Genomic DNA, 12,337 nt, shown 5'->3' on the forward strand with positions numbered 1-12,337 from the left:
AGTCAGAAATTTACATACACCTTAGCCAAATACATTTAAACTCAGTTCTTCACAATTCCTAACATTTAATCCTAATACAATTCCCTGTTTTAAATCAGTTAGGATCACTACTTTTATATTAAGAATGTGAAATATTAGAATAATAGTAGAGAGAATTATTTATTTCAGCTTTTATTTATTTCATCACATTCCCAGTGGGTTAGAAGTTTACATACACTCAATTAGTATTTGGTAGCATTGACTTTAAATTGTTTAACTTGGGTCAAACGTGTCAGGTAGCCTTCCACAAGCTTCCCACAATAAGTTGGGTGAATTTTGGCCCATTCCTCCTGACAGAGCTGGTGTAACTGAGTCAGGTTTGTAGGCCTCCTTGCTCGCACGTGCTTTTTCAGTTCAGTTCACTGTTGGGATGGTGTTCTTCGGCTTGCAATCCTCCCCCTTTTTCCTCCAAACATAACAATGGTCATTATGGCCAAACGGTTCTATTTTTGTTTCATCAGACCAGAGGACATTTCTCAAAAAAAGTATGATATCTGTCCCCATGTGCAGTTGCAAACCGTAGTCTGGCTTTTTAATGGCGGTTTTGGAGCAGTGGCTTCTTCCTTGCTGAGCAGCCTTTCAGATTATGTCGATATAGGACTCGTTTTACTGTGGATATAGATACTTTTGTACTGTTTACTCTAGCATCTTCACAAGGTCCTTTGCTGTTGTTCTGGGATTGATTTGCACTTTTCACACCAAAGAACGTTCATCTCCAGGACAGAACACGTTCCCTTCCTGAGCGGTATGTCGGCTGCATGGTCACATGGTGTTTTATACTTGCGTACTGAGATCTTGGCTGTTTTCTTTTGATTGTTCCATGATGTCAAGAAAAGAGGCACTGAGTTTGAAGGTAGGACTTGAAATACATCCACAGGTGCACCTCCAATTTAATCAAATGATGTCAATTAGTCTATCAGAAGCTTCTAAAGCCATGACATCATTTTCTGGAATTTTCTAATCTTTTTAAAAACACAGTCAACTTAGTGTATGTACACTTCTGACCCACTAGAATTGTGATAGAGTGAAATATAAATGAAATAATCTGTCTGTAAACAATTGTTGGAAAAATGATTTGCGTCATGCACAAAGTAGATGTCCTAATCGACTTGCAAACCTATATTTTGTTAACAAGAAATTTGTGGAGTGGTTGAAAAATGAGTTTTAATGACTCCAACCTAAGTGTAATTAAACTTCTGACTTCAACTGTACATCTCTCGTTCTCTTTCTCAATGGAGTGACTCAGAACTCCAGAGAGCCATGTCTATCCATATGTTCATGAGCCCAGCAGTGAGCCCTGTGCTGTGCTGTGCTGTGCTGTGCTGTGCTGTGCTGTGCTGTGCTGTGCTGTGCTGTGCTGTGCTGTGCTGTGCTGTGCTGTGCTGTGCTGTGCTGTGCTTGTGTGATCAGTAGCTCTGTGCAGCCAGCCAGCCAGCCAGCTAGGCCACTAGACAAACAGCAGACCCCAGGGTTATATCTCTGTCAAGTGGAGCAGCGTGCCGTCCATTACCTCACTTCACTATCTCACCCACCGACCCTCCAGGCAAGCAGGAAGCTATTCTTAGTGCCTTTCAGCACTCTGTAGTCTGTACTGTACAATGGGTAAGAGGAAACTACTTTGATACAGCCAAGGTTGATAGTCAACTGTACACAGCACTGCATGTGTGTGTTAGTGTGTGAGTGGAAGAGAGAGAAAGAGAGAGAGAGAGAGAGAGAGAGAGAGAGAGAGAGGGCAGAGAAGGAGAGAAAGGGGAGACCTACACAGTGGCACCTACACAGTGTTAACACATTAACACACAGTAAAAAGTCAGAGATGAGGATAATGGTCGGCCCTTTGGAAGACTGTCTCTAGAATACCTTTGTTTTCTATTTCGTTAAGTCTAAAACTGTTTCTGGCTTTGATTCTTGTTTTAACAGCTGCAGTTTAAAAAATCCCAGAGTTCTATGTTTTGAGTAAAGAAAGCATAAAAAACTGGGGTGGGGAATTTTTGTCATTCTTTGAAAGGCAGCTGGATACAGTACATGACTTAATGTAGCCTGCAGTGCAGTCAGAGGACTCTGCACTCTCTCTGCTCTCTCTGCTAGAGAGCAGGTTCAGTCAGCCAGTCAGTCAGCCAGTCAGCCAGTCAGTCAGCCAGTCGGCCAGTCAGCCAACCAGTCAGTCAGCCAGTCAGTCAGCCAGTCAGCCAACCAGTCAGTCAATCAGTCCTCTCTGTAGTTAAACAGTACATCTCTATCTCTCTTTGCGCTCCATGCTATTAAATAGGAACAAAGCTGTCTCAATACTTGCCGTCTCCATTACAAATACAAAGCAAACATCAATAGAGAGAGAATTAATCGAACCTTGTCCCCGTTTGAGTATAGACAGTACAGTATAGTATAGTACAGTATAGCATAGTACAGTACAGTATAGTACAGTCTAGTATAGTACAGTATAGTATAGTAAACTATAGTATAGTACATTAGAGAATAGTACAGTACATTATAGTATAGTACAGTATAGTCTAGTATAGTACACTATAGCATAGTATAGTCCACTATAGTATAGTACAGTACAGTATAGTATATTACACTATAGTATAGTACATTATAGAATAGTACATTATAGAATAGCACAGTATAGTATAGTACAGTACACTATAGTATAGAACAGCATAGTATAGTACAGCATAGTACAGTACAGCATAGTATAGTATATTATAGTATAGTACAGTACAGTATAGTACAGTATAATATAGCACATTATAGTATAGCACAGTATAGTATAATATAGTACACTACAGTAGCGTACACTATGGTATAGTATAGTACAGTACATTGCGGAACACTATAGTATAGTACAGTATGGTATAGTATAGTACAGTACGGTATATTATATTATAGTACAGTATGGTATAGTATATAACAAATAGTATAGTACTGTAGTACAGCACACTATAGTATAGTATTATATAGTATAGTATATTATATACTTGTTTATTTATTTGTATTTAACCTTATTTAACTAGGCAATTACAGTATATTATAAACTGGGTGGTTCAAGCCCTGAATGCTGATTGGCTGAAAGTAGTGGTATATCATATCTTATACCATGGGTAAGACAAAACATTTATTTTTACTGTTCTAATTATGTTGGCAACCAGTTTTTAATAGCAATAAGGTACCTCAGGGGTTTGTGGTATATGGTCAATATACCACGGCTAAAGGCTGTATCCCTTAATACAGGTTCATTAAAAAAAGAATAAAACAGTGGTATATTGGCCATATACCACACCCCTCGTGCCTTATTGTTTAAGTATAGTATAGTATATAGTAATATAGTATAGAATAAACACGACTACCACGATTCATGGTGAATGCATTAACCTTGTCTATATTAAGAGGGTCGGATGGAGAGATTGCGGCTCTGTACTGTGTGTCATTAATGATAAACCAAACAAACTGGGTTAGCTCTCCCCAACCTGGCAAAACATGACTTGTTGTAACTTATGTTTACAGTCGCTCGAGTGTAGGAGAACTGTAAAAGCCAGGTCGTCAGAATAACAGTGTTCTTGCAGGGCTCTGAGAGCTTGGTAGAGTAAACACTGTTAATGCGTTAACTTCCTTCTCTGGAGTTTCACGAACTCACCGTGGAATTAGCCAAAAAATACTTGGAATAAAACGCTAAAATGTCAATGGATAAACTAGGATACATTTGAGATTCGGCTAACATTTTTCAGCAAACACAAGCATGCAAAGTCCAAATAATGTTTTTAAAAGGCCTGTATACTCAGGCCATGGCAGGTAGGGTACTTAGGCCCTGTCCTGAAGTTTAAACAAGGTCTTGTAAAAGCTCAGTGCTTAGTTTTCTCTGCTCTCTCCTTCTCTCTCCTGCAGGGTTCTATCCTGGCTGCTCCGACAACAAAATGATATGTGGGGGAGTGTGAGTGGTAGAGAATGGAGGTCAGAGTGAGACAGCAAGAGAGGGCTGCAGCTCAGAACCTTGTCATTATGGGTCCTTTTGAACCTGGTCCAGAATAAGCAGCCCAGTGCTGTGGGCAGGGCCAGGCCAGCCACTGTCTCTACTCTGGCCTGCACCGCTCCTGTCCTGCTACCATCCTGCTCCAGCCAAACCTCTTGTTCTTCTACTTGAAGAACCCACCTCTGAAATAAATACCCCATATCGTCCACTTTTGGGGGGAATATTTTTAGCATTCTAATTTATGGAAACTGAGGCCCTGTTTGACTCTCTGTTTATTTTCCTTGATATTTCTATTTGATGTATTCATTGGGAGGCCTTCAGTATTCCTGAAGGCAGGCCTCTAACCATGCAGGGTGAGTGACTGAGTGAATAAAAGACAGCAGAGGAACAGTCATCAGTTTGGGGCAGCAGAGCCTGACTCTGGGGTGAGATCTAAGAGATGAGGACATGACACTGTCCCCACCACCACTAACACACAGGGTATGGTTTCAGCTGCGGCCTTCTGTGACCGACCCACTGCTACTATATTCCCATGGTCCTCCCATGGTGCCAGGCTCTCTCATTTCAAAGGCAGAGGCATTGAAAGCAACAATTGAATCCTTTTTCATTCATCTTTTTAATTATGGCTCTTTCAGTTATCTTGAAATACTGCTCTGTTGTAGTACACACCTGATGGTACATCAAGAGTTATAAGTATACACATCATCCACAACCAAATACTAAGAAAGTATAGTAACTCCACAGCTGACATACAGAATGTATCTTGCCTGCTCATGTGCCCTTTAGTATTCATCCCCACTTCCCTACACACCATCAGATCCTCCCCTCCAGCCCCAGCCAGTCACCAGCACCCTAAAAAAGACCACCGCCCATCCCCCGAACACCTCTCTTTCGATTAGATTACAATGAGGGCCTTGGTGACAGCTCCTAGACATGCTTGAGAAGCGGTTGATATCTGAGATCCTCTTCTCAACGTTCCCTCTCCAAACAGCACGGATACTGTGTCTAAGAGCTGACCTCAGACCAGCCAGTAGAGACACAGTACAGATAACATGTCTAAGATCGGACCTCAGAAACCAACCAGCCTTGAGGACAAATTTGTCAACAAAGAGCACCAATCATTATGCTAAGAGTTAACTGACTAAGCAGCAGTGTCCGTCCTCTTTCTATGTACTGTATATTAATGTCAATGTCTATTTGTTTGAAAGCTTTTAGTCCCAAACCTTTCAGCGTCGTCACTGACCCTCACAATGATGGAATGCCCCCTCCACATCAAAGCAGGTCTATCATTAAGACCGTCTAGCAGGCAATAAAGAGGAGCTCCACTAGTCTAGTCTACAACCAAGGAAACAACTGAGGTAAGTAACTCTCTCTACTAAAAGATGACCAAACACTGGTTTGTGTATAAAAACTCTGATCCATCTCCCTGACAAACACCAGAGCTAGAAGGACAACAGAAAGCAGTTTCTTCCTATTGTAGCTCCTGACCCCCCTACCAAGGGCCCTTTACAGGAGCACCCCCCCCCCCCCTGGGATGCTCAGGCCAATCTGCCCCGAGGCCTCCCCAAATGGGCCAAACACATCCTGAACCATCTCCTGTGAGATTATCCAACTCAATGAGCACATTGAGGGGGAAATAGAGTAGGAAACTAGAGTCTTCTATTCAGCCCCAGCTCCAGTCTAAACCCCCCTTCTCTTCCATTCACACCAAACCCAGAGGCCCAGAGGCCCAGAGGCCCAGAGGCCCAAGAGGAAATAAGAAAAGCCCCAACATGAGCTGCACTTACATGCCACTTCCAACGAGGCGTTGTGGCTGACAGCTTCTCCCAGGTAGTTGCGGGCGACGCAGACGTAGGAGCCCTCATCTGGTTTGGAGCGTCGTCCGTGGACGATGCGTAGGAAGAAGAGGGAGCCGCTGGGCAGCAGCATGCGTTGAGATCGAGGGTTGTCCCGGTCCGTTTCAACCCGCTCCCCGTCCTTGTACCACTCCACCGTGGGACTGGGCCGCCCCTCCGCCTTGCAGTTGAGGGTGGCGGGCTCCCCCTTGGACACGATCAGGTCAGAGGGGTGCTCTACGATCCGGGGTGGGGAGTCCTCCTGGCGCAGACGGGATCCTGGGAAGAGAAGAGGAGAGAGAGTTGAGAACACTATATTTTAGGGGTCAACAGGCCAGCTAGGACTCTTTACCCTATCCTTACCTAGTGCTGTAAAGTACTTCAATAAAAATACTTGAAAGTACTAAGTAGTTTTGGGGGGTTTCTGTACTTTTCTTTACTATTTATATTTCTGACAACTTTTATATTTATTATGTAATTTTTATTCCATACATTTTCCCTGACAGCCATTTTGTTAGAATGACAGGGAAATGGTCTAATTCACACACTTATCAAGAGAACATCCCAGTTCATCCCTACTTCCTCTGATCTGGCAGACTCACTAAACACACATGCTTCATTGTAAATGATATCTTAGAGTTGGAATGTGCCTCTGGCTATCAGTAAAATAAGAAAAACAAGAAAATGGTGCTGCCTGGTTTGCTTAATATAAGGTATTTGAAATCATTTATACTTTTTATTTTTAAAACCAAATACCTTTACTGAAGTAGTGAAAGTTACTTTCACTTTTACTTGAGTCATTTTCTATTAAGGTATCTTTGACTGACTGATCTTTGACTGACTGACTGACTGACTTCCTCACCGCCTGGTATGGCAACTGCTCGGTATCCGACTGCAAGGAACTACAGAGGGTAGTGTGTACGGCCCAGAAGGCCCAAAAAAATTGGAGGGCCAAGTCTAGGACCAAAAGGTTCCTTAACAGCTTCTATCCCCAAGCCATAAGACTCCTGAACAGTTCATCAAAGGACTACCAGGATCATTTGCATTGGCCCCCTTGTTTTACACTGCTGTGACTCTCTGTTCATTATCTTTATTTATTTTACCTTTATTTAACTAGACAAGTCAGTTAAGAACAAATTCTTATTTTCAATGATGGCCTAGGAACAGTGGGTTAACTGCCTTGTTCAGGGGCAGAATGACAGAATTGTACCTTATCAGCTCGGGGATTTGAACGTGCAACTTTTTGATTACTAGTCCAACGTTCTAGGGCGGCATAGTCCCTTTACCTCTACCTACATGTACATATTACATCAATTACATCAACTAACCTGTAGCCCGCACATTGACTCGGTATCAGTAACACCTGTATATAGCCTTAGTTATTGTTATTTTATTGTGTTACTTTTTTAAACTTTGGTTTATTTAGTAAATATGTTGTTAACTCTTATTTTTCTTAAAACTGCATTGTTGGTTAAGGGCTTGCAAGTAAGCATTTCACAGTAAGTCCTACACCTGTTGTATTCAGCATTTCACAGTAAGTTCTACACCTCTTGTATTCAGCCTTTCACAGTAAGTTCTACACCTGTGGTATTCCGCATTTCACAGTAAGTTCTACACCTGTTGTATTCAGCACTTCACAGTACGTTCTACACCTGTTGTATTCAGCATTTCCCAGTAAGTTCTACACCTGTTGTATTCAGCCTTTCACAGTAAGTTCTACACCTGTTGTATTCAGCATTTCACAGTAAGTTCTACACCTGTTGTTTATTCAGCCTTTCACAGTATGTTCTACACCTGTTGTATTCAGCATTTCACAGTAAGTTCTACACCTGTTGTATCCAGCCTTTCACAGTAAGTTCTACACCTGTTGTATTTAGCCTTTCACAGTAAGTTTGACACCTGTTGTATTCAGCCTTTCACAGTAAGTTCTACACCTGTTGCATTCAGCCTTTCACAGTAAGTTCTACACCTGTTGTATTCATCCTTTCACAGTAAGTTCTACACCTGTTGTATTCAGCCTTCACAGTAAATTCTACTCCTGTTGTATTCAGCCTTTCACAGTAAGTTCTACACCTGTTGTATTCAGCCTTTCACAGTAAGTTCTACACCTGTTGTATTCAGCCTTCACAGTAAGTTCTACACCTGTTGTATTCAGCCTTCACAGTAAGTTCTACACCTGTTGTATTCAGCCTTCACAGTAAGTTCTACACCTGTTGTATTCAGCCTTCACAGTACGTTCTACACCTGTTGTATTCAGCCTTCACAGTAAGTTCTACACCTGTTGTATTCAGCCTTCACAGTAAGTTCTACACCTGTTGTATTCAGCCTTCACAGTAAGTTCTACACCTGTTTTATTCAGCCTTCACAGTAAGTTTTACACCTGTTGTATTCAGCCTTTCACAGCAAGTTTTTTTACACCTTTTGTATTCGGCACATGTGACAAATGAAATCAAATTTGATGTACTTTTACTCAGGTATGACAATTGGGAACTTTTTCCACCACTATCCTTAACACTGTTACATCATCTGTATGTGTAACTCTGAAGATGACAGGACAACACATTAATTGTGATCCATAGGAACAGAGAGAAATGGTAGCAGGTTATGTAAGTAAGTAATCCTAGACAGGTGCTGATTATACGCACAGCAGCAGAGAGCAGTTCAACAACCAGTCTCAGAGTAATGTCACACTGTCATTACATAATACAGTAACTTAAGAGCTGAGCAATGCTACAATAACTTGTCCTTTAGAGTTGAGCAATGGTACAATAACTTGTCCTTTAGAGTTGAGCAATGGTACAATAACTTGTCCTTTAGAGCTGAGCAATGCTACAGTAACTTGTCCTTTAGAGCTGAGCAATTATACATGAACTTGTCCTTTAGAGCTGAGCAATGATACAGTAACTTGTCCTTTAGAGCTGAGCAATTATACAGTAACTTGTCCTTTAGAGCTGAGCAATGGTACAATAACTTGTCCTTTAGAGTTGAGCAATGGTACAATAACTTGTCCTTTAGAGCTGAGCAATGGTACAATAACTTGTCCTTTAGAGCTGAGCAATGCTACAGTAACTTGTCCTTTAGAGCTGAGCAATGGTACAATAACTTGTCCTTTAGAGTTGAGCAATGGTACAATAACTTGTCCTTTAGAGCTGAGCAATGGTACAATAACTTGTCCTTTAGAGCTGAGCAATTATACAGTAACTTGTCCTTTAGAGCTGAGCAATGATACAGTAACTTGTCCTTTAGAGCTGAGCAATGGTACAATAACTTGTCCTTTAGAGTTGAGCAATGGTACAATAACTTGTCCTTTAGAGCTGAGCAATGGTACAATAACTTGTCCTTTAGAGCTGAGCAATTATACAGTAACTTGTCCTTTAGAGCTGAGCAATGATACAGTAACTTGTCCTTTAGAGCTGAGCAATGCTACAGTAACTTGTCCTTTAGAGCTGAGCAATGCTACAGTAACTTGTCCTTTAGAGCTGAGCAATGCTACAGTAACTTGTCCTTTAGAGCTGAGCAATGCTACAGTAACTTGTCCTTTAGAGCTGAGCAATGCTACAGTAACTTGTCCTTTAGAGCTGAGCAATGCTACAGTAACTTGTCCTTTAGAGCTGAGCAATGCTACAGTAACTTGTCCTTTAGAGCTGAGCAATGCTACAGTAACTTGTCCTTTAGAGCTGAGCAATGTTACAGTAACTTGTCCTTTAGAGCTGAGCAATGCTACAGTAACTTGTCCTTTAGAGCTGAGCAATGTTACAGTAACATGTCCTTTAGAGCTGAGCAATGTTACAGTAACTTGTCCTTTAGAGCTGAGCAATGCTACAGTAACTTGTCCTTTAGAGCTGAGCAATGTTACAGTAACTTGTCCTTTAGAACTGAGCAATGCTACAGTAACTTGTCCTTTAGAGCTGAGCAATGGTACAATAACTTCTAATTTAAAGCCTTTCATTACATAGAGTAACTTCTCCTTTAAAGCCTTTCATTACATAGAGTAACTTCTCCTTTAAAGACTTTCATTACATACAGTAACTTCTCCTTTAAAGCCTTTCATTACATACAGTAACTTGTCCTTTAGAACTGAGCAATGCTACAGTAACTTCTAATTTAAAGCCTTTCATTACATAGAGTAACTTCTCCTTTAAAGCCTTTCATTACATACAGTAATGTCTCCTGTTGAGCAACGCAATGCTCCAGCTATGTACTCCTGTCATTTCCCACATCAAAGACATGAGGCAGAAATGAGAGGGGGAGAGATAAGAAGAGCAAGAACAGACACACCTTACAGCTTTGTGTCAATCAACATCCATTTAGCAGAAACTTTTATCAAAATGAATGGATGGCAACAGTGGGAACAGAACCCACAATCCAAGGTGTTACACACAACATGCTCTACAGACCGAGCCACCCAGGACCACATCAGTAGAGACCCAGTAGAACCCACAATCCAAGGTGTTGTACACGCCATGCTCTACAGACCGAGCCACCCAGGACCACATCAGTAGAGACCCAGTAGAACCCACAATCCAAGGTGTTACATACGCCATGCTCTACAGACCGAGCCACCCAGGACCACATCAGTAGAGACCCAGTAGAACCCACAATCCAAGGTGTTGTACACGCCATGCTCTACAGACCGAGCCACCCAGGACCACATCAGTAGAGACCCAGTAGAACCCACAATCTAAGGTGTTACACACGCCATGCTCTACAGACCGAGCCACCCAGGACCACATCAGTAGAGACCCAGTAGAACCCACAATCCAAGGTGTTACACACGCCATGCTCTACAGACCGAGCCACCCAGGACCACATCAGTAGAGACCCAGTAGAACCCACAATCCAAGGTGTTGTACACGCCATGCTCTACAGACCGAGCCACCCAGGACCACATCAGTAGAGACCCAGTAGAACCCACAATCCAAGGTGTTACACACGCCATGCTCTACAGACCGAGCCACCCAGGACCACATCAGTAGAGACCCAGTAGAACCCACAATCCAAGGTGTTACACACGCCATGCTCTACAGACCGAGCCACCCAGGACCACATCAGTAGAGACCCAGTAGAACCCACAATCCAAGGTGTTGTACACGCCATGCTCTACAGACCGAGCCACCCAGGACCACATCAGTAGAGACCCAGTAGAACCCACAATCCAAGGTGTTACACACGCCATGCTCTACAGACCGAGCCACCCAGGACCATATCAGTAGAGACCCAGTAGAACCCACTAGAAGCTAATACATGAGGCAGCAACATGGCAGCCAGTGGCTATAATTGCTAATGAATTGTCAGGTCTTTACTGCAGCTCTGAGACCAGTGAGCTGTGGTTATCAGACCTGCTTTAAATGCAAATGAGCATGGTGTCGTAATGCCTGAGGGATAGAAGATGGCACGTCTGTGTGTGTGTCTCCAACCCTGCACCCCGTATCTCCCCACATTGGCCTTTGGAACCCATTCAGCACCAATTAAAGGGAGCTGGGACTAATTGGTGGTACAGGGCCACAATTAATTAACCCAGCATCCCGTGGACTTGCCACACTGCCTCATCTGTGCCCTCTCTACTCCACCCATCCCCCATTCACCCCCCCCCCATTCCTCCTAAAACATGGTGCTGAGAGAGCATCTTCGTGCGGTGGGCCATGAGGGAAGTCAGCAGAATTGGAGGCAGGCGACTCCGGGTCAATATGAACCACTACAACTCAAACAGGGAGAGAAGCCAATGGAACATCATTAATACGCTACCCCAAAAATACAGAGTAGACTCACTATACCCCATTCACTCATTGTCACTCCCTTACCACAGACTTTATTATGGTGCTATGTTGCTTCTACTGTGTCTTTACTGTTCATGTTTATGTGGAATATTGGTTGTCCACAGTGGAGGAGGAAATGGTGATAGTGAAGTCTGTATAATAAGGCAGTAAGCTGAAGCAATATCACTATAACAGTGTTGTGAAAGTAATTCCTACTAGAGAACGACCAATATGGATTTGTTAGGGTGGATGCCTATACCGGTTTTTGGGAGTCAAGGAGGCCGATACTTTATGCCGATATTCAATACCATTACATTTTAAAATTCTGATGATGGTTACATAGCTATCTGCTAACAGGTCACATAGCTATCTGCTAACAGGTCACATAGCTATCTGCTAACAGGTCACATAGCTATCTGCTAACAGGTCACATAGCTATCTGCTAACTAGCTATCTTATTTATTGCATACATGTCTGGGCAGCTCAACATGTGGTCCTTCTGTAGCTCAGTTGGTAGAGCATGGCGCTTGTAACGCCAGAGTAGTGGGTTCGATCCCCGGGACCACCCATACGTAGAATGTATGCACACATGACTGTAAGTCGCTTTGGATAAAAGCGTCTGCTAAATGGCATATATTATTATTATTATTATAACATGAGCCTTATTATTAGTGAATTCAATAAAATCATATTTGCAACAGGAGTTTGATTTTGGACATTGTGTCAATTCATAAATCCCTCAATAC

At 42.5% G+C, this 12,337-nt stretch overlaps 1 protein-coding gene across 3 annotated transcripts in view; it reads right to left on the minus strand.

Annotated features, from left to right (window-relative positions):
• robo1 (roundabout, axon guidance receptor, homolog 1 (Drosophila)) overlaps positions 1 to 12,337 on the minus strand; it is a 440,136-nt gene that overhangs the window by 314,080 nt on the left and 113,719 nt on the right. For all 3 annotated transcript variants that reach the window (XM_046293778.1, XM_046293780.1, XM_046293781.1), the window contains one exon: positions 5,788 to 6,114. In XM_046293778.1, the coding sequence (XP_046149734.1) occupies positions 5,788 to 6,114 (327 nt within the window). The remainder of the gene's footprint in view (positions 1 to 5,787; positions 6,115 to 12,337) is intronic.

Source organism: Oncorhynchus gorbuscha, linkage group LG13 (assembly GCF_021184085.1).
Source record: "Oncorhynchus gorbuscha isolate QuinsamMale2020 ecotype Even-year linkage group LG13, OgorEven_v1.0, whole genome shotgun sequence".
NCBI classification, from domain to species: Eukaryota; Metazoa; Chordata; class Actinopteri; order Salmoniformes; family Salmonidae; genus Oncorhynchus; species Oncorhynchus gorbuscha.